The 23,313-nt window shown below is 41.6% G+C and overlaps 1 protein-coding gene across 5 annotated transcripts in view; it reads right to left on the bottom strand.

Moving 5' to 3' along the window:
- The window catches only part of LOC141766683 (copine-8-like), a 95,839-nt gene that overhangs the window by 60,210 nt on the left and 12,316 nt on the right, over positions 1-23,313 (bottom strand). For 4 of the 5 annotated variants that reach the window (XR_012593667.1, XR_012593666.1, XM_074633728.1 and 1 more), the window contains exons 3-5: positions 16,585-16,625; positions 9,283-9,329; positions 6,769-6,872 (exon numbers count right to left, since the gene is read on the bottom strand). Coding sequence is in view for 2 of the 5 variants with exons in the window: in XM_074633728.1 (XP_074489829.1) it covers positions 6,769-6,872; positions 9,283-9,329; positions 16,585-16,625 (192 nt within the window). In the remaining 3 variants the exon portion in view is untranslated. Of the gene's footprint in view, positions 1-6,768; positions 6,873-9,282; positions 9,330-16,584; positions 16,626-22,374; positions 22,594-23,313 lie in introns of those variants that run through there. The other variant, XR_012593668.1, reaches the window with a different exon arrangement.

Here is a 23,313-nt window from a genome sequence, read left to right as displayed (position 1 = left end):
TGTAGTGGCCAAACGGTGGAACTAAAACTTCTGTGTCCGTTATGTGATGCCATTGGGCCCAAAAATGCTTTTCCCCATAGACTTACATTGGGAAAGAGACGTCCGTAAATCGGCGAACACTTGAATAGCCCTTATTTAAATCATTAGGTCCTAAAAGTTGTAGAACGCACTTAATAGCAGAATCCAGAGTTATTTTCCTTCCTCCGTTCATGTGAATGAGACCCAGACCGAGGCTGGACTGCAGGCTGGGAGGCGGGGTTAATGGAAAACGCTACTGAGCCTGCTTTATGGGCCCAATGGATGCAGGAGATCGCTGGAAGATCTGGGTACTTTATCAATCGGCAGTCGAGCCATTTTGGCTTCATGCGCCACTGAGCAACTCATTCATAGGAATGAACAGGAGCCCGCCTCCAACGCTGTATCCAGTTCTCTTTAAACATATACTCTTTTACCTGGCTATGTCAACAAAGCATGGAGAAGAGTGGAGTGACTTCAATCTCTGCTCAGGTAGACATTACGCCTCTATAACTTTACATAGCAAATAGTTGTTTGCTGCTATATCGAGTAGAGCACCTTTAACAGGGGAAAATGGAAGAAACCTCAGGAAGAGCAACAGAAGGGATGGAGGGATCCCTCACACTGGACGGACAAACATGCGATCGTATGTGCTGCATAGAGCAACATTATAAAAGGACAGCACTGACAATCATTCAGTATAACTAAATTATAGATGATTGCGAACACATATAAAGAATGTATGATGATTTAGCTGCACGTGTTCACCCACACACACACACCTACATACACAGAGTGTGTGCAGGAGTACATGTCTCACGGCGCCTCGTGAGTGCACATTTGCTGTGTGTGACTGAATGTGTGTGTGTATGTGGATGACATCACTGTGCATCGGCACTGGGCCAGACAGGATTTCTCTTGGTCCTGTGCTGTCTGTCTTGCGGGGGGGGGGGGGGTGCGGCTGCTCAGAGCTCCCTTTGAACTGAGCAATGATGACTAATGATGGTACACACAAACAAACGGGGTCGGAGAGGCAGGCAAACAACAGACGACAGCACGCTGACACTTGAGCTCCGTCTCCTCACAGCTTCATGAAACCCTCATAAAGCCTTCATACCGACTGATACAAAATGCTACACAAATGTTTTATGAGCACATATTCGGTGCTGTAATTGGTCCTGACAGATTATCTTGAAGGTGGTTTTTATATTTTTATTAACGATGGCAAACTCATGCCGCCTTTTTGCCCTCAGTCTCGTAACATCATTAAACAGACAGAGATTTGTCAAATGTTCATTTCTGGTAGAGACACTTCAGATGAAACAACAAAACTCTGACATTTCTTTTCCCCGTTGCATGAAGTCACATCTATGGTTTACAAGAAGCTACAGTAACACTTTTCTTTGGAGTTTGAATCCACTTAATGGATGTTGCCTTGAACAAAAACATCTGCCAAATGAATGTAATGAATATTTACATAATGGATATGAAAAAAATAGCATTGTCGACACATTAGTATGCATAGTAGGACTCTTCTAATCATTTTTAAATCTCACTTTCATAAAAAATAAAGTTCAAATTTTCAACAAATATAAATTAACCATTTGTTGCTTGAAATAAATGTAAACCTAGGTTGGTGTCTGTAATCCTTATAATTACAGGTATTGGGTTTAGATTAGGGCTGACGATTTTGAAAAAATTAAACATGATTCACGATATTAGAGGGAATGGTAATGTTTACATCATTATTCTCATTTTCATTGAAAAACACATTAATATGATTATGGAGTGTTTTTTGTATGGATCTGTACCAAATAAGGATGTTTTCTTTAGTCTGTAGTATATGATGTGTAGGCCACAACATCTCTGCAGAACCACAATATTTAATATAAAATGGTGTTTTTTACACACATTTCGCCTTTAACAAATATTGCACCTCACAGGGGTGACGTGTTGCTGGAAGACAGCGGTGGAATAGTGGAATACGTACATGGTGGAAACGCGAGTGTTTGTTGTGTTGGGAGTACAGAAAGCGTAGCTTAGTGTTATTAAAAAGAATTTCAATGTCATGGCTGAATATTTATAATATTTATTTCTTTATATTCGATGGCCGGCCCTATTTATTTGAGCCAGAGAATACAGATATTCAGATTTCACAACGAGACTTGTCCTCGAGCGGGACTTGGATGCAAAAACAAACAGACCGGATCAAGCGGAAAGTAAGAAAAACGTTTTATTTCTCCGTAGCGTCCTTTCTATAATGCTGTCAGAAACTAATAATAACAATTTGAACCTGCCAGTGGCCGAAACAAGCACTTTTAGTGAACGTAACATGCTCACTTGCTCGTTTCGTGGCTGCCAGTTACAGCGCTCTCCCTCAATACTTGTAGTTACCCTTTAATACAGCTAAATCCTTCTTTTATTACTTTTTGGGAGGGTATTTCACGTCATTTGTTGAGGTCTGATCCAATTTGCCACACTTGATTAGACAACCACCCACCCGGGGGGCTTCCACTGGCTTCAGTGAGCATCTCAAGTTTAAATAAATAAAAAACAGCAGTGAGGAGCACTGAACATGGCCGGCAGTGAGATGGGAGTTGACGGGATTTCCAGGCAGCAGAGGAAGCAAAGTGTGTCGTAGCTTTGGGGTCTTCGGGTAAAGAGAGCATGGGATGGTTCAGCAGCAGCTATGCAGGCAGTTTGCGGGGAGCTGTCTGGCTGTATGGATGTCCTGAAGGGATGCGAGGCGCTGGGTGGGAGTGAGGGAATTGGAGGTAACGAGGGGCTGGGGGGAGCTGCACGAGCTACAGTAAAAAACACTTCCAGCCCTCAGGACAGAGGCGGAGGAAAGCAGGGGTAACCACTGGTTCTGTAATGAGATAAGCATGTGTGTGCGTGTGTGTGTGTGTTACAGCTCAACATGAGGAGCAAATAGTAAATGTGTGTCTGTGTGTGAGCAAATGTGTGTGTTTTGGGGACTTTTTCTTTTTCTGAGGGCAGCCGTGTCCTTCACTGCGAGTGATTGTAGGGCCATCAGCCCAGCAGACAGTAACGGGGCCTGATGCTCAACCACTCACAACGAGCCCTACAGGGAGTCGGCCCGGCCGCACACAAACACACGCACACACACACACACACACACACACACACACACACACACACATACATACACACACACACTCCATCCCTATATCCCCTCTATCCACTGCTTGTCAGCTCTAAACATCTTGCATTATACTCTGGAAAAAGTCTGCACTACATTTGTCTAACGCCGGGTACCCACTACACGAGAATCAAGCCGATTTTGGGCCCGATTCCCCCCTCCTGACAATCCTCAGCGAAGCCACGATTTTTTGATGGTTCTGAAGATTATCTTTATAAATATTCCTGTAGTATGAGGTATATTAAGATCTGATCGGCTCAGTCCATCCCGGCCGCAATGTTTTAAAATCGTAAATATTAAACTTGTTCAATATTTACGATCAGATATCCTGTTGTGTGTGGGGAACCCCGAGGACAGCCGATGACGCAGTCACATGGGAAAGAGCAATTGCTAAATTGAGAACCAAGCTCCATGTCTTCATCCATCCATCTTTTGTGAATTTTCAATACAAAGTAGTATAAAAACTAACATCGCTAATTGTTCCTGACCGTCGTCCACCATGCTTGTTTACACTAAAGTCACGTTTGATCGCGAGAGATTTGCAGGATTTCTTTTTTTTTTTTTTTTTTGTCGGGACTGTTGTTTTTCATGAATAGAATCTGTTAGTGATGCAGATGGTTAAATACAATAAAAACAGACGCACACACACAAACACATACAAAATATCACACCAATTATTCATACTTGCCTGCCAAGCACACAAACGGTTACATACAGAGAAATGGAAACACCCACTTTGCCTTAAAAATGTTCACACAACCATATGCTCAGATTCATACACCCACACACACACACAAATATTCCTATATTTATCTGCACACACGTTTACATGCCTAAAGGTATACACACAGACCTTATCTGACACACACTGTATATACAACTTAAATACAATGCACTGCTTACACACACACACACATACACATACACAAGCAACAGCTAGCGTCTCTCCTTGACCTTCAGCGTAACCTCCCACAGCTTGTAAGCAGCATGTTGCCCCGCTGACAGGCCAACAAGTAAACAAACAAAAGAGCTGTTCCATATTTCATGAGCTATCATGGGGAAATACAGTGAAAATGCGTGAGGCTGGAGCACAATAGAGAAAAATCCAGATTATCATAATTACCTGGACAGCTTAACTTTAGGGCTACATGAGGAAATACGACTGATCTAACTTTAAAGAGCAGCGTGACTCAAAATACAGGTGTATCTGATGTGGACAGGAAAACATTTAACTATTCTATTGATAGCTAAAATAAATACTTTTCTGTCAGTCTATGAACATAATAAACCAAGCAGGACAATTTTCATCATTCAATCACATGCACAGCTCGCTTTCAAACCGATGAGCCAGATAAGGAATCCTGCCAATCTAGCAACCAGATAGATTAAAGAACTTTCTTCACTTCATGTCAAAAACAACCCAGTCGCCAGGATAAAATGTTGTTATTGTATATTTCTGCAAACTACGGATACATTGAATCTTAACATTTCTGAACCAAAAATACATTTCATATCAACTAGGACTGAAACGATTCCTCGAGAAACTTGACTAACTCAATAACTAAAAATCATCTCCGTTTACTGCTCTTAGCAGCGTATAGTACATAATTAAATGTACTAATGGCAAGATTTTTTTTAATCAAAGAAAATATTTAATTACAAATTCAATCATTTATTTCCAAATAATTTAAACTGTGTGTTTTTATGCAAATAACCACTACAGATGACAATAACACAGCAATATAAATAATAAAAATGTTGATTTTTCCCTTGTTATTGTTTCTTTTGCATATTTACTATTGCTCCTTAATAAAGCAAAATAGTTTTTTATCCGATTACTTGATTAATCGATATAATAAGCGGTAGAATACTAAATAACTAAAATAATCGAGAGCTGTAGCCCTAATATCAACACTTCTAGATACGTGTGTTTCTGAAACAAAAATATATCAATATTTCTACATACGTGTAGATCAACGTTATGGTGTTTTAACTGCTCGTGGCTCTTTTGCTGTTTCTCAACAACTTTTATATTTATGCAACAAAACTACTTGGTCAGGTTTAGTAAAACATCTGGTTTTGGGTTAAAATAAGTGAGTTGATTTTTGATTTCACACTGGACATGAACAACGGTCTCCTGGATGAAAGTCCTGTGTTTGACCAATCCATCCACCCTGTCCTCCTCCCTATGCAGACTTTATTTCAACGTATTTGTGATACATCAAATACAAACGTAATCTGGGAGAAAATACTTGAAATGTAATTCACAATGCGGCTTCGTTTTACGGGAATGGGATTTTTAGGAGATCAGGCTGGTTAAAAAAGAGCTTTGCAACCACTTTACATTATTACCTCGGAAATTCACTCCACTTGCAAAATGCTCACTGCCGCTCAGATTCCTTGAGAGTTCCCTCACAGAGCAGAGCCTTTTCTACAAAATCTAACTGTATAACCATTCGATATAGATGTCCCTCACTAAATTATGATCCTCAAAAGTACAGTATGACCTTCAAAAATCTCATTTTTAAACTACTGTGTCTTAGACCCTCTTTACTCCTTGCATTCAGATTGTATCTAGATATGATTTAACCTAATTACATCTGTCTTTAAGTGCTGAGACGAAGCCACGTTTAGGAACATCCAACTCTTGATATCTAGGTTTGTGTTGCCTCCTACAACACAACTGGGAATCTTCTGAATAGGACAATACACATTGAACTGTGTTTACAAATGATACTACACAATAAAATGCATGAATGGGGAGAACTTGATTGGACCTCAAAATGAGCCCTGAGGGACCTCAGAGGTGTTTGCTGTCCGCTGTGGTAGTTGAAGAATCTTTTGTTTGAACAGAGCAGCTTCTATTTGAGCGGGAAGGTCTGAGAAAAGTCTGCGCTGACCCAGAGATACCCACCCAGTGCTTAAGGCAGTCAATTAAAATTGTATGATCAACTGTGTCAAAAGCCGCACTTAGGTCTAAAAGGATTAAGGCCGAGCAATCTCCTGCATCTGCTGTTGAAAGGAGGTCGTTTGTTACTTTCAAAAGGGCTTTTTCTGCACTGTAAAGCATCCTAAAACATGATTCAATCTCAAGTAAAAAAACAGGTTTTACAAAAATATATTATAACTGACAGTGGCAGGAGTTCAGGGTCTTGATCGCTGAAAATGAATTCACTTTTGCAGGTTCTGTAATTGTTTGCTTGATGACTCAATTAACAAACAACTGTGAGTACAAACTTGTCTTTTCAATAGATGCCGAGGTGAAATGAACAATACTGAAAATGGATCATGATTATCACAAAATGCTAAGTGCATGATTCACTGTGTGCACATGGCCCTATTTTGTCTCAAAGCATTGTATGAATGGGATGAATTCAAATGGAAATGCCGGTTGGAAAAAAGTGGCATGAAAACTTGTCTTTTATTTAAAAGGGAGAAGACTTACATCTCCCTCAGCGCAGACCATGAATATTTCAGTCTTAGCTCAACTTTGCTCCACACAGAGCAGCACCCACGCCTGCACAACAACACACAAATACACAAAGACAAACACACACACAGCAACACTCATAAGTCAACTGTTAACTCACAGGTCAAAGCGAAGATTCTGCCTCTCCTCAAAGAAATAGTCCACCATGAATTTGCGGACAAAGTCTGGGTTGAGGGTGTTATCTATGACTTCTGTCCTGCCGAACTGGAAGAGAAATGAAACAGGTGATGTTTGATTACTTGTTGCAAGACTCATTCATCAAAGTATACACCAGAACATTGCCACTGTATAGATGATAAACCATTTTGATAAAGGTAACAACAGGACCTTTCTCTTAGTGACACCGTCAGGCCAAACTTAAAAGTTCTGCCTCATTAGGATAATCAAATTCTCCATTGTTCATTCATCCAATGATTTTGTTTGCTAGAAATCATTGGACAGCTTTACAAGGCTGATATGATTTGCAATAGTCGTGTGATCATTTGAAGTGCTCACTAAGTTTCTTACTTAAGCCTCGGCTATTCTTTCCACTGACAGCTGTGGACTTGTACCGGTCATGCACTCGGTTTCATTCATACTACAATTGAGGGTCCGCGTCGTTCTGATGTTCGACGCATGCGCATTTCCCGACCCACACTCCATTCCAGTTTGCCAGGAGTTCAATGCCATTTGGCTGTCTTTGTATTCCTTTAAAGACAAATTATATAAACACGGGTCACGGCGGATCTCCTTGCACAATCTCTCTTCAAAACAGGCATCCGCTTTGTCAATTTCTTCTTCTTGGCAAACCAGCTAGAGGTGCTTACGCCTACAATCTGCACAGTCACAAATTTTGTGCTGTACACAGACGTCCACAATAGGGTCTGGGCGGACCCCTGCGGACATGGGCGGATGACGACATTTACGTCACGCAGACAAAAGCGGACCCTCGTGGACACGCGGATGCGGAAGTATGAATTGGGCTTAAAAGTTGTTCAATTTCAGTGATTGATGCTGGCTAAACATGTAGGATACATGATCATACAATAGTAGGATATTGGGAATTAATGAGTCCCAAATCCAAAATGGACCCGTAGAAGAACTAGCCAATGGTTGCATAGATTTTTTTCAATTTAAAAAAAAAATGAGACCATGGGCCTGTTTTACAGAATTTGCAGCGTGCAAGCTGCAAACTGCAATGTGAGATCACTTTCTCTTATTCATTTCAGCATGTTTTGATAGTAAAAAACAAAGCTTGTAGGACTCAAATCTGCAATTTGTAAGCGTCTGTTATTTGTGAAACGTGAAGCTGCCACTACTTGCAATTTGCATTGTAAGCACTGCTTACAAATCACTTTTGTGAAACAGGCTCCTGATCTGACAGAGACCCGGGGGTAATTACACCTGCTTCAAAATGCAATCAACCTGAACAGAGAACATCAACACAATAAACATAATTTGGACAACTCAGGTCCCAAGTTTCATTTACTAGGAACTAAGAGGACCTGAAAAGACCTCTAGTTTGCATGGCACACACTTAATCCATTTTTGTCACACAAACATTTTAACATGAAGGAATGATACAGCAACAATTCTACACTTTCTGAAAAGAGATGCTTGCGCGTGATTGTTAAGTTGCTCAGCACGATAGACTGTATATAAAGATGGACGACATAACAGCTCCCCAAAAGTGAAGCCAAAACATCTGGATCGCCCCCTGGTGGCTGGATGCAGTATAGGTCATAAACCCCGCCCCCTCCATGTTAGCGGATGGGACATGGGCCAAACTAAAATGTCAAAGTACACATCAAATACATTTTTCCCAAAGACAGTTTCTGTCATTTTAGGTAGTTCTTATCACGCTGATGTATGTTCAAGTGTTAATCTTTCTGATAAGTTTGGTTTTAACTAGTTATTTGATGCTATAAAGAGGGGGTGGGACGTCATGATTGACAGCTGCTCTGAGTGAAGTAGTCGCGGTAGCCGGAAACGCGGGAATTGTACGAGAGAGGAGCTGTAACATTAACTTTCCATCACCGTCATGTGCCAAAATGTGTCATTTTGATCATAAATGTAGTTAATAGAGATATTATGGTTAGTTGTTGTGTCTTTCTAGCCAAACAGCTACCGTGGTGCTAACTTAGCAGCTAGGTGGCTCATGTTAGCAAGCTGCAGCAGTGCTCGGCTCGTGATTGGCTCTGGCGGGTGTGTCGGCAGGACCTCGGTACTGCGGCTCCAACCCACCGATTACTACTGCGCAGACTCTGGCTCCAAAATTACGTCCAAATCTAAGATGGCAGCTCTCAATATCCGTGATATTTTGGCTTCACTTATGCTTCACTATATGCAATCTATGCTCAGCACAAAACAAGTAAACAAAACAACAACAAGAGTGAGCTGGATTAAATGTGATAAATTCAAACCAACACAGGTTTAACCTAGCATTTCTGAGGGCAAAAAAACAGCATCACTTTTCGTGACATTATCATTCAACAGATACTGTAAGCTGGCTCACAGGCCAGCCTCCCAAAAACTCATTGTATTCCTTCAATATGACTTGCTGAAAGGCTGCCATTTAAGCTCCTTGGAAGCTTTCACTGGTTATAAATGATTCCCCCACCACCCCTGTACTCACCTCTCTCCATTCCCTGTTGGCTACTCCTTGAGTATACAGCACACAAACTGTTGAATAAGAAACAGAGGAGAGGAGAGAAACAAGAGAGGGTTAGATTGATTGAAGAGTATTTAACAACGCTGAGAAGTCAGCTGAGAGCGTGTTCTTTCCCCGGACCCCAACATGAGAGGAAAACTCCCTAATTAAATGTCACTAGAAGTTTGCCTTGCAGCATGATGATATTTCAGAGAGGGGGAGATGAGGGAGGGAGGGGGCGGATGGGGATGGGGTTAGTGAGTGTTTGTGTGGGTGGAGGAAAGTTCTCCTTATTGACATTCGAGCGTCTCCGTCCGAGGGAGTCTTGGAGTGTTTTTTGATTACGGACCTCTAGTGAAAACACAGCGAGGCAATCAAGTGGCACTAAAATGACATTTCATTTGCATTCTAGCAGCCTTTACTGTATTAACACACATCTGTCACATGGCAGCGACTCATAACTCTGAAAACCCCCGGGACCAGATACTTGGAAATCTGTTTTAACTGGTAAAATGCAGTAGAATGGTGGAAATGCTAAAGGTACATAGTTACATTAACTATGTGTCTAAAATCCTTTAAAATTGCAATAGGACAACAATTTCCAGCTAAAAATCAACAGAATACGTTTTGGATATTTTTTGTCATATGACAAAATATGTCATTATGTTTTGTTTGGTGTCTTATCTATCTTATTTCTTCTGCTGACTCAGGTCTCTCTTGTAAAAGAGATCTTGATCTCATTGAGAATACCTGATTAAATAAAAGTTTTGCACGTCTGTTTGCACCAGCAGTTCTTCAGTTCCTCGTCAATAATTCTCTCTCACTGTTTTTCGCTCTTTAAAAACTAGAGTATCTAGCGTAAGAAACCTCAAACTGTTCCGTTTTGTAAGGTTGCTGTTTGCTGCTGTAATCTGAGCACCATCCTTTTGGGAATAATCTTTAAAACGCACCTCATGAGGAAGGCAGAGCAGGCGATTTCCAGCCCATTCCACCTGAGCAACAATAATTGCAAACCCTAAAAGGCCACATCAGCAACAACCTCTGTGTGTCCTTGTCCTATCTGGTCGCACGACAGCACTAAAAAAGAAAAGAAAGATTAAAAAAAACAACAGAGATGAGCCTGGTAGCTCGTGTTGAGTGCTAAGTAACCTCTAAAATGGTCTGCCTGGCTGGTTAACGATCCACGGAGACCGACGGCCAGGCTGGAGAGCTGGTTGGGCACTGTAGCTCAATAGTTACAGACACTGTTCTGTAAGAAGTTAGCAGGTTTGATTCCTGCAACAACCAATGTGTGTCTGTCATGGATGTATAACAAGAACTGGATACCGCCTATTCAATCAAATAGGCATACGCCAAAAAAGTTTTCTAGCTACCAGCTTTTCTCGGCTCGAGGTAAGTTTTACAAATATAAAAGATCCATAGATCAAAAATTGGCCACTGGAAAAAATTGGAAGCAAGGCTGATTGCGGCATCGTATCAAGGTCTTATTATACATCCATGCATTGCGTTGAAGGAAAAATGGCAGACGGATGAGAAGAGAGAGCAGTTGTGGCTCGAAAATAATCTGCTTAATGTCAGCAGAGCAGCTCATCATAACACAAACGGCCGCAAAGTACTTTGTATTTATTGATTTCTGAAAATACTCTTATTGTCCCCACGTTCACAAGGGCAGCGCATCACCACTTTACTCCTTCCATTCTTACCTTTCACAATAAAAGCCCTAGAGCTGTACGCTGCTTACCAGGTAACTTAACTTCAGTATTTCGCTAAGAGGCAACTCAATAAAATACTGTAGCTTACAATATGTGTTTATTAAAAACATTTCTGTCACTGTTTATAATGGATGGTCCACAAGCCGAGATTGATCTGCCATACTTTAATTGTGCGACAGCAGTGACATAATTAACGGTAGGGGTGTAAGAAAATATTGAAATGATCAAATATCGCCATATTATGTTTTGTGATACTGTATTGATTCTCAAACACACTGTATAGATCTTTAATTTACAGTTTACATGCAAAAATAACCTCAGTCAATACTAAATTTCATCTGCAAAGAGATGCGCCCTCTCAATGTATGTGCCCTCTCAAAGTAGTGCTATGATGTTTGATGTTACAGGTACTGTGATAAATGCAAATGCAGATCCTCGTGTTCTGATTGCATAAAAAAGTGACCTTTTTTTTTTACTCTGTGTGTTATTTATACTATGACGGTTTTCCTAAAAATTAGATAAAAAAAAATAACAATATATCACCTTGCTTACAGTATCGCAATATAACGCAACATATTGAATCGTAACCTCTGTATCATGATACGTATCATATCGCTAGATTCTTGACAATACACAGCCCTAATTAACGGCGCAAAGAAAATGACCCGAGTAGCCGTTGCCGATGAGCTCACTGTATAGTCCTCTACATAGGAGTCCCTAGATAGCGAGTATGGAGAAGTGAATGAGTGATTGATTTTGGACACAGCCCAAGCATCATTTAACAAGACACTGAACTCATTCCTTTCACATTTAGGCTAGTATTCTGACCAGAGACTGTAGATGGAAAGAAGTAACTATATCTGGTACAAGGCATCATCCACCTCTGTTTTAGATTAAATCCCAAACCTTGTGCTATTACAAAATGATCGTTGGCGTGCAAAAATTCTTCTCATTTTGCTGTGGCCTGTTGTGTCACATAGCTGTCATTTTCCTGTTATCAATATAAGCCTGTCAGAGGCAGACACAGGAAGGAGGAAGTGGAAGAAGAAAAGCTGCCTGGCAACCTCACGGTGACGATAAGACTACAGGAAGTTACTGCGCCTGGCCAAGGAATAGTCAGAAAGATAACACCTCCAAAGACAACAACATGTTATTTTAAGACTGTTGTATGGATCTAAGCATGATGGTAGATGGTGCTTGGTTAGTTGACCTTTGCTTGTACTTTAAATGTTGCATCTCAATGGAGATTTATCATTTCATACATTACATTATACTATAGCCTATAGGGAGCAGTGAATTACTTCGGACTCAGTCTTGGAAGTTAATTAAATTGTCCACATAAGTGCTGTTAAGTGAAAAATGGAGTGGTGTAGATCGACCCTGTCTTCTGAAAACTATTTTCTGAAGGATTACATGCTCTCTTCAGGGTTATGAAGGCTCATTAAAGTCTTTCAAAACCCTCTCAAAATTGCATTGTCAGCAAGGCTTCCACTGAACTGCCACAAAGGTAATGAAACATGTAGACCCAACTACCACCATGTCTTTTATGGTTACTCTAACGGTACATTGTGAACAGTAAAATCCTTAAATCGCTCATAATTAAAGGTACAGTGTGTAGGATTTGGCGACATTTAGCGGTGTGGCAGTACCACGGTTTTGCACTCATTACATACATAGTGTCCTTTCAAAATAAACTTCCATTTTCACAGGAAGTTAGATTTAGGCAATTTAGGTTAGGAAATGGTCGTGGTTGACATTAACTTAACTGACTAGTGACTCGCATGACACTGGACTCACAGGACTGACGATACTGACGAGTCACGTGACTAATGACTGATGTGACAAAATAAGTCAACGTTACTTTTAGTTTCACACGGGACACAAACACCGATCTCCTGGTTGAAAGTATTGTGTTTGTTTGACCCATCCACCACTCCTCCCGTCCTGAACGGACTCTCACGCTGTTAATACTACGTCACTTGCCCCGACTGTCGAATAACGATTCGATGGTCAGTTAGTTGAAAGCCCGGTTCGTCACATACTGTTGCTAAAAGGCGCCTCCATGCGTTGGTTTCCGTTGCCGAGGGGCACTTGCCAAACGGCGGTAGTTGACAAGTTGGGAGTGAGAATGGGTTGCTAGAGCCAGTGTTTGGTTTGTCCGTTCTGTGCTACATGCCGATGTGTAGAGCACCATGGCAGACTCTGTGAAGAGGACCCGCTCCCTATGTAGATATGAAGGGCTCATTCCAAGGTAACGTAAACACAATTCTTAGTTTCAGGTGATTATACACTAATGAAAACATAGTTATGAATATTATATTCCATATCTTCTAATAGATGCCCCAAAATGTTACACACTGTTCCTTTAACAGAATGTTATTTCAACACTTTGATGCTGTTCAAGCCTGTTGTTTGTGTACAAAATAAAAATAAAATCAACTTAGACAAGCTTTAGGGACGAAGACAGGAATTCACATTTTATCTACAGGAGAGGCTCATTGAAGCCAAAAGGTGAAACTATCTAAATGTAGCATAAAAACTCTAAAAATCAGGGTCCTAGAAAAAAATCCTGAGGCAATCAGACGCTCTAAAAAAAGAACTTGAGTCGATCTTGTGACATCTGATTAGAAGGCTACACCTTCCACTGCATTATCATTAATTACAGCATTAATTAATTGTAAATTTATGCCTGAGTTAATGTATGAGCTGCCACCTACTGATGAAATGACATGACTGATTTAATCATGGATTCATTAACAGTTGTGACTGTGAGTGAAAATCATCCTATCTGATGAAATCCAGTTTCTTTCCCCCCAAAACTGACATTTCCATCTTTCAGAGTGAAGCTCCTGCTGAGCCCAGATACGCTATATTATTACTAACATATTGGGGGGTTTTTTCCGACTCACAGCCACGTTGAAAATGTCACACTGGTTTTGAGTGCAAACACAAAAAACAAAAGGTCCTAATTAGCCTGCGTCTGGTGCGGCGGCAGAAGTGCTCAAACTTGCCTGTGTTTTGGCAGACTGTCAGTCTGGATGTTGTATATGTTGCATTGTGGGTGGTGTGCAGCGAGCCGGGGCTCAGCTGGATGAATATACAGTCATCCTTTAATCTTGCAATGAAGCATCGGATGACACATGGTCCCTGCATTATTGTGCGTGGTGGTGTGGCGGGATAGCGATACATCAATCACACGCCCGAAAATAGCGAAGCATCCTCGCCATCCGTGCCGGCGTACTTTCTTATTCATCGGACTGATGACGAGGGAAAAGAGCTTGACAATAGCACTGCTAACATCATCTCTGTTTCAAATGTAGGAGATACCGACGGTGCAATGTTCCTGTCTGCTAAATGCCCTTTTCCAATCTGCTGAAGCACACTGATCAAAGCACATCCATAATCCTGCAGCGGCTACAATACACACACATATAAACACACAAAGCTCTGGATTGTTGTCCAGCTTTATAAGCTAATATGAGTATGGTGCGTGAGCCTGCCTGGGGCCCTGGACGTGTGCACTATTTGCGCGTGTGTGTGGGGCTCTGCTGAGGCGGTCTAATGCTGTGTGACTGGGGCCAGTGCTGTCAGCAGAGCAGAGACATGGACGCAGCACAAGTGCCTCCTTGCATAAATGTTGGGGCGGGCAGGGATGCTCATCCTCCTCTCCCACTGCCTGACACTTAAAGGTCCAATCCTCGATTCTGGGAGCTCATCAATTATGGGTTCACGCACACCGGCCAACACCATTGGGTTCACTGTGCAGCACCCAGGTGGGAAAGTGCTGAATATTTCGGGAATGAAGCAAGGTGATGCTGAAAAACAATGCACGCTAACCAAACCCCAGATGAATAGAGGGTAAAAAAAAAAAAGATACATGTATTTCAACTTTATCTTTCCATCATAACTCAGAGTATTTTCCTCACATCGTGTTTTTTATTTTTAGGGGCTTTTAAAAGACAGGACTGTCACAGTCTGTTACAGAAAACAAAGCTGGCACAACAGATAAAGAACAGAAACTACTTTGCAATCTTCAAACTTGTGTGTGCTCATGTGCCTGTGTATCTGAGAATGAGAGGATGTGTTCTCAGCATCTAGTCAGGCCGGGTTTCATTTCAACAATCATGCTGATAAGATAGTTTTGGTACAGATAACTGAACCCACAGAGAGGTAAAGTCTCGCTTTCCGGTGGATCCCATGGGACCTTCTTTCGGGAAAAAATATGTATGATAGTCAACGGCGACAGACAAATAATTGTTTTATTCCGTTTGAATAGCGGCATGAATCACACATAAGATGTGTGTCAACTTAAAAGATAATTTTGCAAGTCAAGAAAGTCGCAGATTGTTGTAAAACTGTTGAAGTATAAGACTGTGTAAATACGTAATTAGAAAGCCTACACACCCAAAAATCGCAAAAGTGATGTCTCTCTCGCTGAAGCTAAGGTGTCTATGTATTTCGCAATTCGTACTGGAATGTACTCAGATGAGCAACGGGTCTTGCTCGTTCTTTTGCTTCCCAGAATGAAGAGGCGGAAAAATGTTCCCACCTTGAACAGGCTGTGTGAAAGGGGCTATAGCTTACCAACTGGGAAGGAAAAAGACAAGGCCTACCTTCACCGCCAAGGAGAGGTCATAAAATAGTCATAAAATTTAACATAGGTAAGGTTTCATAGATGATGCTGTCAGGTGGAACAGTGAGGTCGGTCCCTAGCACCTCCTTCCTGATCACCTATGCACGTCACGCAAGATGGTAGAAAGAGGTTTTGTGGATGATCAGCTGCGTGATGAATTCGGTATTATGCTCCTGAACTTACATTAAATGACAGTTTTTGGTATTTTTCCATACACGGTGCTATTGATGAATTTCAGTCTGATATCCAGCTCTTGTGGTTACATGTTAAAGACAAAACCATTGTCTAAAATGAGTTTGCATGTTTACCAAGAAAAACAACACAACCCAACATTTTATGTTTCTCTATCAAGGCAAATTACTGTTGGATTGCAGACTGGGCCTTTAAAAACCACTGGACCAGTTGCCAAATTGAACCCCTGCTGTCAAGGGAGTGAGTGTGTGTGTGTGTGTGTGTGTGTGTGTGTGTGTGTCCTTTAATCTGTAGGAGGGAAGTAGCTGGTTTGTGTGTGAGGATGATCTGGTTCCACTCACTCACGTTGGGAGAGAGAAATGTGACGAATACAACCCCTGACATATGCAAATGTCTACTGATTCACACAAGCGAGGCAGATCGTGTGTGTGTGTGTTTGGTGTCTGAGTGTGTGTGTGTGTGTGTGTGTGTGTGTGTGTGTGTGTGTGTGTGTGTGTGTGTGTGTGTGTGTGTGTAAGTGCGTGTCCATCTGTAGTGCATGTAAGCCTGTGTTTGTACAGTTCACAATCTGCCTGCATGTGGTGGATGTTTGTCTGTGAATATTTTTGTTTGTCTGTAGAATTTAATGTGCATGTGTGTGTGTGTGTGTGTGTGTGTGTGTGTGTGTGTGTGTGTGTGTGTGTGTGTGTGTGTGTGTGTGTGTGTGTGTGTTTGGTCCGCTGGGAGCTGGTGTGTGTGTGACAAGCTTACTTGGATCAGACTTGGAGAACGTGTCTCTGTCCAGCAGGTTTCTGAAAAACAAGAAAACAAAGAGACACATTGACATAAAAATAATTGCTCACAGCTCTCCCACTTCAACAAAGAAAGTAGAACTAAAAAAGTTATTACATTATTACAGCCTTGCCTAATTAGCTCCCTCACTGACCACGACAGCTTGTTTAACCATAATCCTCTTCTGACTTGATTAAAAAAAAGCCATTTCATCCGGCCATTGAGGCAGCAACATTAAACAGACTATAACATCGAGCTTAAAGTGGGGCCCATTTATATTTCAAACATACAGAGAAAACAGCAGAAGAGAGGACCTATTTTTCACATTTTTTGCACTCCCTGGGTGCCGGCAACAACAGTGGAGGCTGCCATCAAATTTACATGACACTCCAGCCTTTGCTCTTTGCACGGAGAGGGATAAATGCACTGAAGAGTCCCATCGCAGAGCAGATGCTCGGCACCGCTGAGGTACTCCACGGTTAAACAGCTCTGAAGGAATTAAATATGAACACAAAGACGACAAGTCACAGCTGCCTGAGACCGGAGAAGAAAGAAGCCGAGGAGCAGGGAGGACTCAGGGAGGGGAAACCCGGCCGCCTACGTCAGTAATGGGCCTTTGTGGGTTTTAACTCGGTGTCATTCGCTTACAGTGTCCAGGTCTCAAGAGAACAGGGACGGGGCGGACAACACCCAAAGGGGCTGATGTGAACCCTTCACTCACTCACTCAGCTTGTACTCCTGCCAAATCTTACATTAAAACCCCATAAAGCTTTCATAGAGCTAACCCAGAAAGACAAAATAATATGAGTGCATTGGCCATCTGCAAGTCCAGCGGGACACATTACCCACAAAATCTACTGTTGTGGAGCAGCTGAAAGGATTTTGCACCGCATCAAAGGGTAACACAGGCATAAAATATAAAACTATACTCTATTAAATGTCATTTTAAATCAGAAGACTCGATTTAAGATTCGGTGGACACAACACCTTAAAGTAAAAATAGTACTTCATCAATTTAAGGATTATTCCTAAAGTCAGGGGACTTGCAAAAGGCTATTAAAAAAATAAAACATTTCCTTAATGATGTAATTAAACCAGACATTTCCTCCCTTTTAGTCCCTATATGCCTCTTTCTCCAAAAGCCCACTACCCATGATGCAAACGTTTTCCTAAGGAGATTTCTTCTGGAAGCTGCCCTGGCTAACAGGGACATTAAAAAAGACAATAATGTTTGTATGAAGACACATTTATAATATTTATTTCCTTGTGAATGCTTCCATTTCTTCCTGCAGATGTCAGGTGAAAAGTGTCAGGCAAAAAGTAAAGATAAATGCAAAAACACACTAAAACCTTGACAAAACCAAATTAGCATAAGAGAGTACTTTTGCACTCTACACTTATATGAACAGTTGTTTCGGTGCAGCGTCTAAAGTTTGCAGTTTTAAAACACGTCCTCCAAACTGATCAACAAAATTTGACATTTGACATTATCTTCCAAAATGACGGTTTGTCATTGCGTTCCAAAAGTGTTAGAAATGACCGTTACAAGAATGATTCATACGACCATTTTCTGATCTCCCAATCTGATCTGAAGTCAGACGCTTTGTACACCTAACCATCCATCTGAACTTCTCCATTAGAGGTTTTGACAGGCTATAAAAATGGCATGCTACTTCCAACAACAATCATAAACTGCACAGCCACAAGAGGTCCTTGTCAAACCGAAGATCTCATAGACTTCAATGCAATTTCACGTATGTTTGGATTGTAATTTTGCCTGAGCCTGAGCGGTCGTGATACCTTAATAAATTAAGGTTGATCAGTCTTTATGGATATTTGATGCCTTTTTATCCACTTTGTTTCCACTGTCACATTTGGAACCCTTTGAGTGACATGAATTTAAGTTGACCTTAGCATCATAATCCATAAAATAAGAACCACAACAAACTTTTTGCAGACACTTTCCAGGCCTCGAGTGTGATTTTGATTAATAATAGGGAGATTCTGAGTATCACTTTAAACTACATTAATTGCAGCAGCGTGACTTCGTCCATATTGTGCTCTGCTGACAGAGAAAGAGAGAGATGAAGGGGGGGGGGGAGCGGGGAGAGAGGTTCCTGCTATCATGCAAGCTGCGGGGCGAGCGTTCTGTCGCCCGTTCTGTCCTGTATGACAAGCAGCGAGTGTCTTGAAGCCGTTGATGGCTAGTGATGTATCTAGATCAGGCACTCGTGTTGTGCTGATCCCAGTGCGGCCCAGATGGTAAAACGCCACGCTCTGCTGCCTCGCTGTCAGGGCACGCCCACCGGCTTTTCCCCGGCTTTGAGACCTTAAATAAATGATAATAAGCGATGGAATCGGGGCTAGTCACATCCACGCTGTGTTTATGACTGGCGGAAAGTCTGAGAGATTGTGCAGGAGTGAGAAGTGGGCGACTTCACCTGCCAAGTAGGATAAATGTCCAATAAAAAACTAATACAGTACTCTGTTGGCTCCCAGAGGAGTATGAGTATGAGTGTATGTTAGACAGGACACATCTGTTTGTGTGTGAGCGCTGGCAGAAGTGCACACACTTATATGGATATGGTAACCTCCCTCTGAATTGTGCACACCCTAGAGCCTCCACCTGGCTGTGATAGAGATGGGCGACTCTTTAAAAAGCCCTTTCCACCGCGGGCAGCCCTGGAAACGTCTGGGCGGTCCGAGCAGAGTGCCTCGTCGTTCATCAAACATTTACGAGAGCGGTCCCTGCTCGACACCAGAATTACATTTGAAATCCCACCAGTTACATCACAGCCACCTAAACATGGCAGCTGGAGCTTTAAATACCTGTATGTGAGGAAGAAGAGGAGGGAGGATGGGGGGGGGGGGGGGTTCCATCTGCGAGAGCAATTGAGATGAAAAATATGTTTTTCTTGTAAAAAAGGGAACAACCAGACATAAAAAGATGATCACATAGGATTTCATTACAACAGGACTGAGAGTGTGGGCTTGGGGAAATGATCATATATTTAAAGGTGCAAAGGTGCAGTGTGTAAGATTTGGTGGCATATAGTGGCAAGGTTGCAGATTGCAATCACCTGAAACTTCTAACGTGTGCTAAACATGTAGGAGAGCTACGGTGGCCGACAGGAAAACGTGAAAATGTGAATGGCTCTCTCTAGAGCCAGTGTTTGGTTTGTCTGTTCTGGGCTACTGTAGAAACATGGCGGCCAGCTATGTACATATAAACAGCTCATTCTAGGGTAACGAAAACACAACGATTATTATTTTCAGGTGATTATACACTAAAGAAAACATAGTTATTGATATTATATTCCATTTCTGCCATAGATCCCCATAAATGTAACACATTGTTCATTTAATGGTGCTGTGTTAATTATTTACTTATACATCTAAACTTTTGTTTTGAATTTCAAATGGTCCTTCAGCCCTGTGGTTGTCCCCTATTTTTATTTTCATCCTTTAATTTAATGATATACCTGTAGCGAGAATGAGTATATCAAACTTGTGAGGAGCCATCAACACTTTCAAACAACAATTTTCAACCATTCATCTTCCTCCATCTACCTTGACACATGCTATGAGATGTGAGTGCCTACGTTTTTAGCCTGGGTGGCCCCGGTGGGACTGGAAGCATTAACCCTGGCAGTGTTAGTGCCAGCCTCCGCTCACCAGACGCCACGGGAGCACAAGAAGCAAGGAAACCTTCTCAGCGAGAAAACCTCCTCGCCTTCTTGCTTCTTAAAGTCAGATTGAAGCGTAGGCGGTCACTCCCATCGTGTAACCTAAGTCCACCAGTTTGACATTTAGCCCTCCAGCCAATGCGCAGGTTTGTTTACTGTTAGTGCAGCAGCAGTTGTATGTGGAGCTATACACTATCCAATAAAGAGATCCCCTCATCCCCTTCAGTAATGAACAGCACAAGCTCGTCCTGCTGGGAGGATAACACCAGATCAATAAGGTCAATTGAGTCTGAAGAAAACTCTGAGCTGCTCTGATCAATCCACCTTTGAAGCACCTGAGACACTCTCTTAAGTCTCAACGATTTTCCCAGATCCTTAGTGTGTGTTTGTATGAGTGCTGAGGGGGAAAGTGATGTGCATCCAATAATGAACTGAAGGAATCCAACGTCACTGAATTAAAGTCACAACATCAGCGATGTAAATGTAAATTTGACAATTACTGTAGAACAATGAAGCCTATTTGCATGTGTTCAAAGGAAAATACAGCTGATCTCAAGAAATGTAACAGCCTTCTTTCTCATGGTTAAAACTATAAACCAGCATAAAAATAACAATTACCAACACAACAAGTAACCATGTTCTGAACAAGTCACTGCATCTCCCGACAGAACAACAAAACGGTTGAATTTCAGCCTAAATGCATGTTTTTCAGCACAACATTGTTGATTCAGAGCAGCTGATATTAGTAGCAACAAGTAAGCTCACTGCTGAGTGTCGCCTCTCAGCGCTCACAGACTGTGTCCAAAGCTCCGCCTCACCCCTCAGTGACAAACGGCGATCAGAGGAGAGAGAGAGAGGAAAAAAAGAGAGGAGAGAAACAAGCGTGACAGTAAATGCCAACAAAACCATATTTTTGCAGATTACAGCACAATTTCTGTTTTGTTTTTGTAATGCTTACTGTATGTACTGAGGTGGGTCACACAGATACTGATATTGAAAAGATGCAACTTTTTATAGTGTAGACTGTTTTAGTCACATTTTTGAAGCACTTTCTAAATAAAAAGGGAGTTCAGTTTTCTAATGATAGTGGCATGAAGAGGGCATAAAACCAATGATCTGTTGAAATCAAGATGCCACAGTCTAACAATGGCATGTTTAAATCAAAAATCAAATGAACATGAATATATTTTGTACAGAAACAGGAGGTGAGCTGGAACTGACATTATTGATCAACCTGATCACCATACAGTATGTCATTATATAAGAAGAATAGGGAGCAACTGCAACCACTGCACATGCTCATTTTCTAACTGAAAAGCATTACAAATTACAACAATTTAAATGCTGTACGTTGGAAGTCGAAATTTCCTGGATTGTGATAGGTTTAAAGCACACGAACCACATCACAGAGTGTGCACAGTAAAAAGGCATCAAACACTACTAATCAACAGAACGTCTTCCAATCTGCCCGCATCAATCACAGAGATGGAGGAAAGTGGCTATGCATAAGATGAAAGCAGAGGAGCAGAGGGGGCAGCAGGTGAGCTGGTTAGAGATGTGATGGAGCCCTGTCGGCTCTCTGAGGCAACCTGGTGAGGCTACGGTGGCTGGCTGGGGCCTTAATTAAGCCAAATGATTCCTTCAAAAACTCATCAATGCAGCCACTCAGCATGACCCCCACTGGGCCTCCTGTGGTTTGGTCCCGCCACATGAGACCGCCTTGATCTGTTGGTTTTATGCTCTTTGCTCTGTTCCACGTAAATGGTGCAGGATTTGTAAAACCGAGGACCAGCACACTTTAAGTAGCAAAGCTGCAAGGTGAAGCACTGAGAAGGAGAGGTGAAGGTGAAACAGGGGAGTCTGTTTTCATTTCACTTTGTTTCATTAAAGCTGTGTTTGAACTTGAAGCTGTACTTAGTTTTAGTTGGTAGTCAACAGATCTACCAAATTATTAATAAGAAGAAATGGAATCGAATGGAAATGCATGAAATGATAGGTGAAAAAAGAGAGATAAAGAATAATAAATCAATAGGAAAAAGTGATAAATTACTTAAACAAAATGTTCCCAGAGGAAATGTTGCACCTAGTTATAACAGTGTACACAGCCACAGAGCGTCTCGCTACGAGTCCCAAGTGTTTTAAAGTTTTCTTCAAGAATTCAAGGTAACGCGTGGTGAGTAATTGACATACAAATGGTCATTTTGCGGTTGAAGTATTCCTTTAAGCGGGCTAAATCAGCGGCCCAAAATATTAACTTCCCACTATTTTTAAAACACCGACATGCACCTGTCCTTTTCACCTCAGCAGTACCTTTTCCAGAATGTAGCACCAGTCTGACTCAGCAGCTGTCAGACAAACAGAACTCTACAGTGTGAACACCAACCACAGTTTATGCTCAGTCACTGTTTAGATATCAAAACTCATTACGGAACTTGGGCTCTATGACAGGTTTGCGATAAAATGACTTGTCTTCATAACATTGCAGTTCTTTAAACATCAGCTCTCCCCTACAGCAGCCACAAGAACAAAATCAGGTTTTCATTTTCTGTGGGAAATATCGCCCAAATCACGGACTGTTGGTTGGAACGAAACAAAGAAATTCCCAGTGCTCCGTAAACCTTGGGCTTTGTGAACTTGTGATTGGCATTTCTGACATTTTTATGGATTGAAAAAATAATCAATACATTAATCGACAATGAAAATAATCCTCAGTTGCAGCCCTACTTCAAGTCTTTTCTTTTAGACTTCACACACAAAAGGTTATTTCACTTTGTCCTCATCTTTTTCAAATGTATATGTCTGGTAAACCTGCTTAATGCTGCAGCGATGTTGGTTATTTGTGTTCAGTGCTAAAACATAAGAAACATGCACACAAGGATTCCTTCTCTGCTCCAACAAGTCGTTCTGTCTCTTTCTTCACCTTCCTCGTGGAAAGTGCAACATCGGCTGTGACACATCGACCGGCCTCTCAGCAGGTCAGCGTCGGGCTTCAATACAGCCACATCACAACACGTCAATTCTT

The sequence above is a fragment of the Sebastes fasciatus genome, chromosome 4 (assembly GCF_043250625.1).
Source record: "Sebastes fasciatus isolate fSebFas1 chromosome 4, fSebFas1.pri, whole genome shotgun sequence".
NCBI classification, from domain to species: domain Eukaryota; kingdom Metazoa; phylum Chordata; class Actinopteri; order Perciformes; family Sebastidae; genus Sebastes; species Sebastes fasciatus.
The sequence above is the reverse complement of the archived record's forward strand: the minus strand, read 5'-3'. Positions and strand labels throughout refer to the sequence as shown.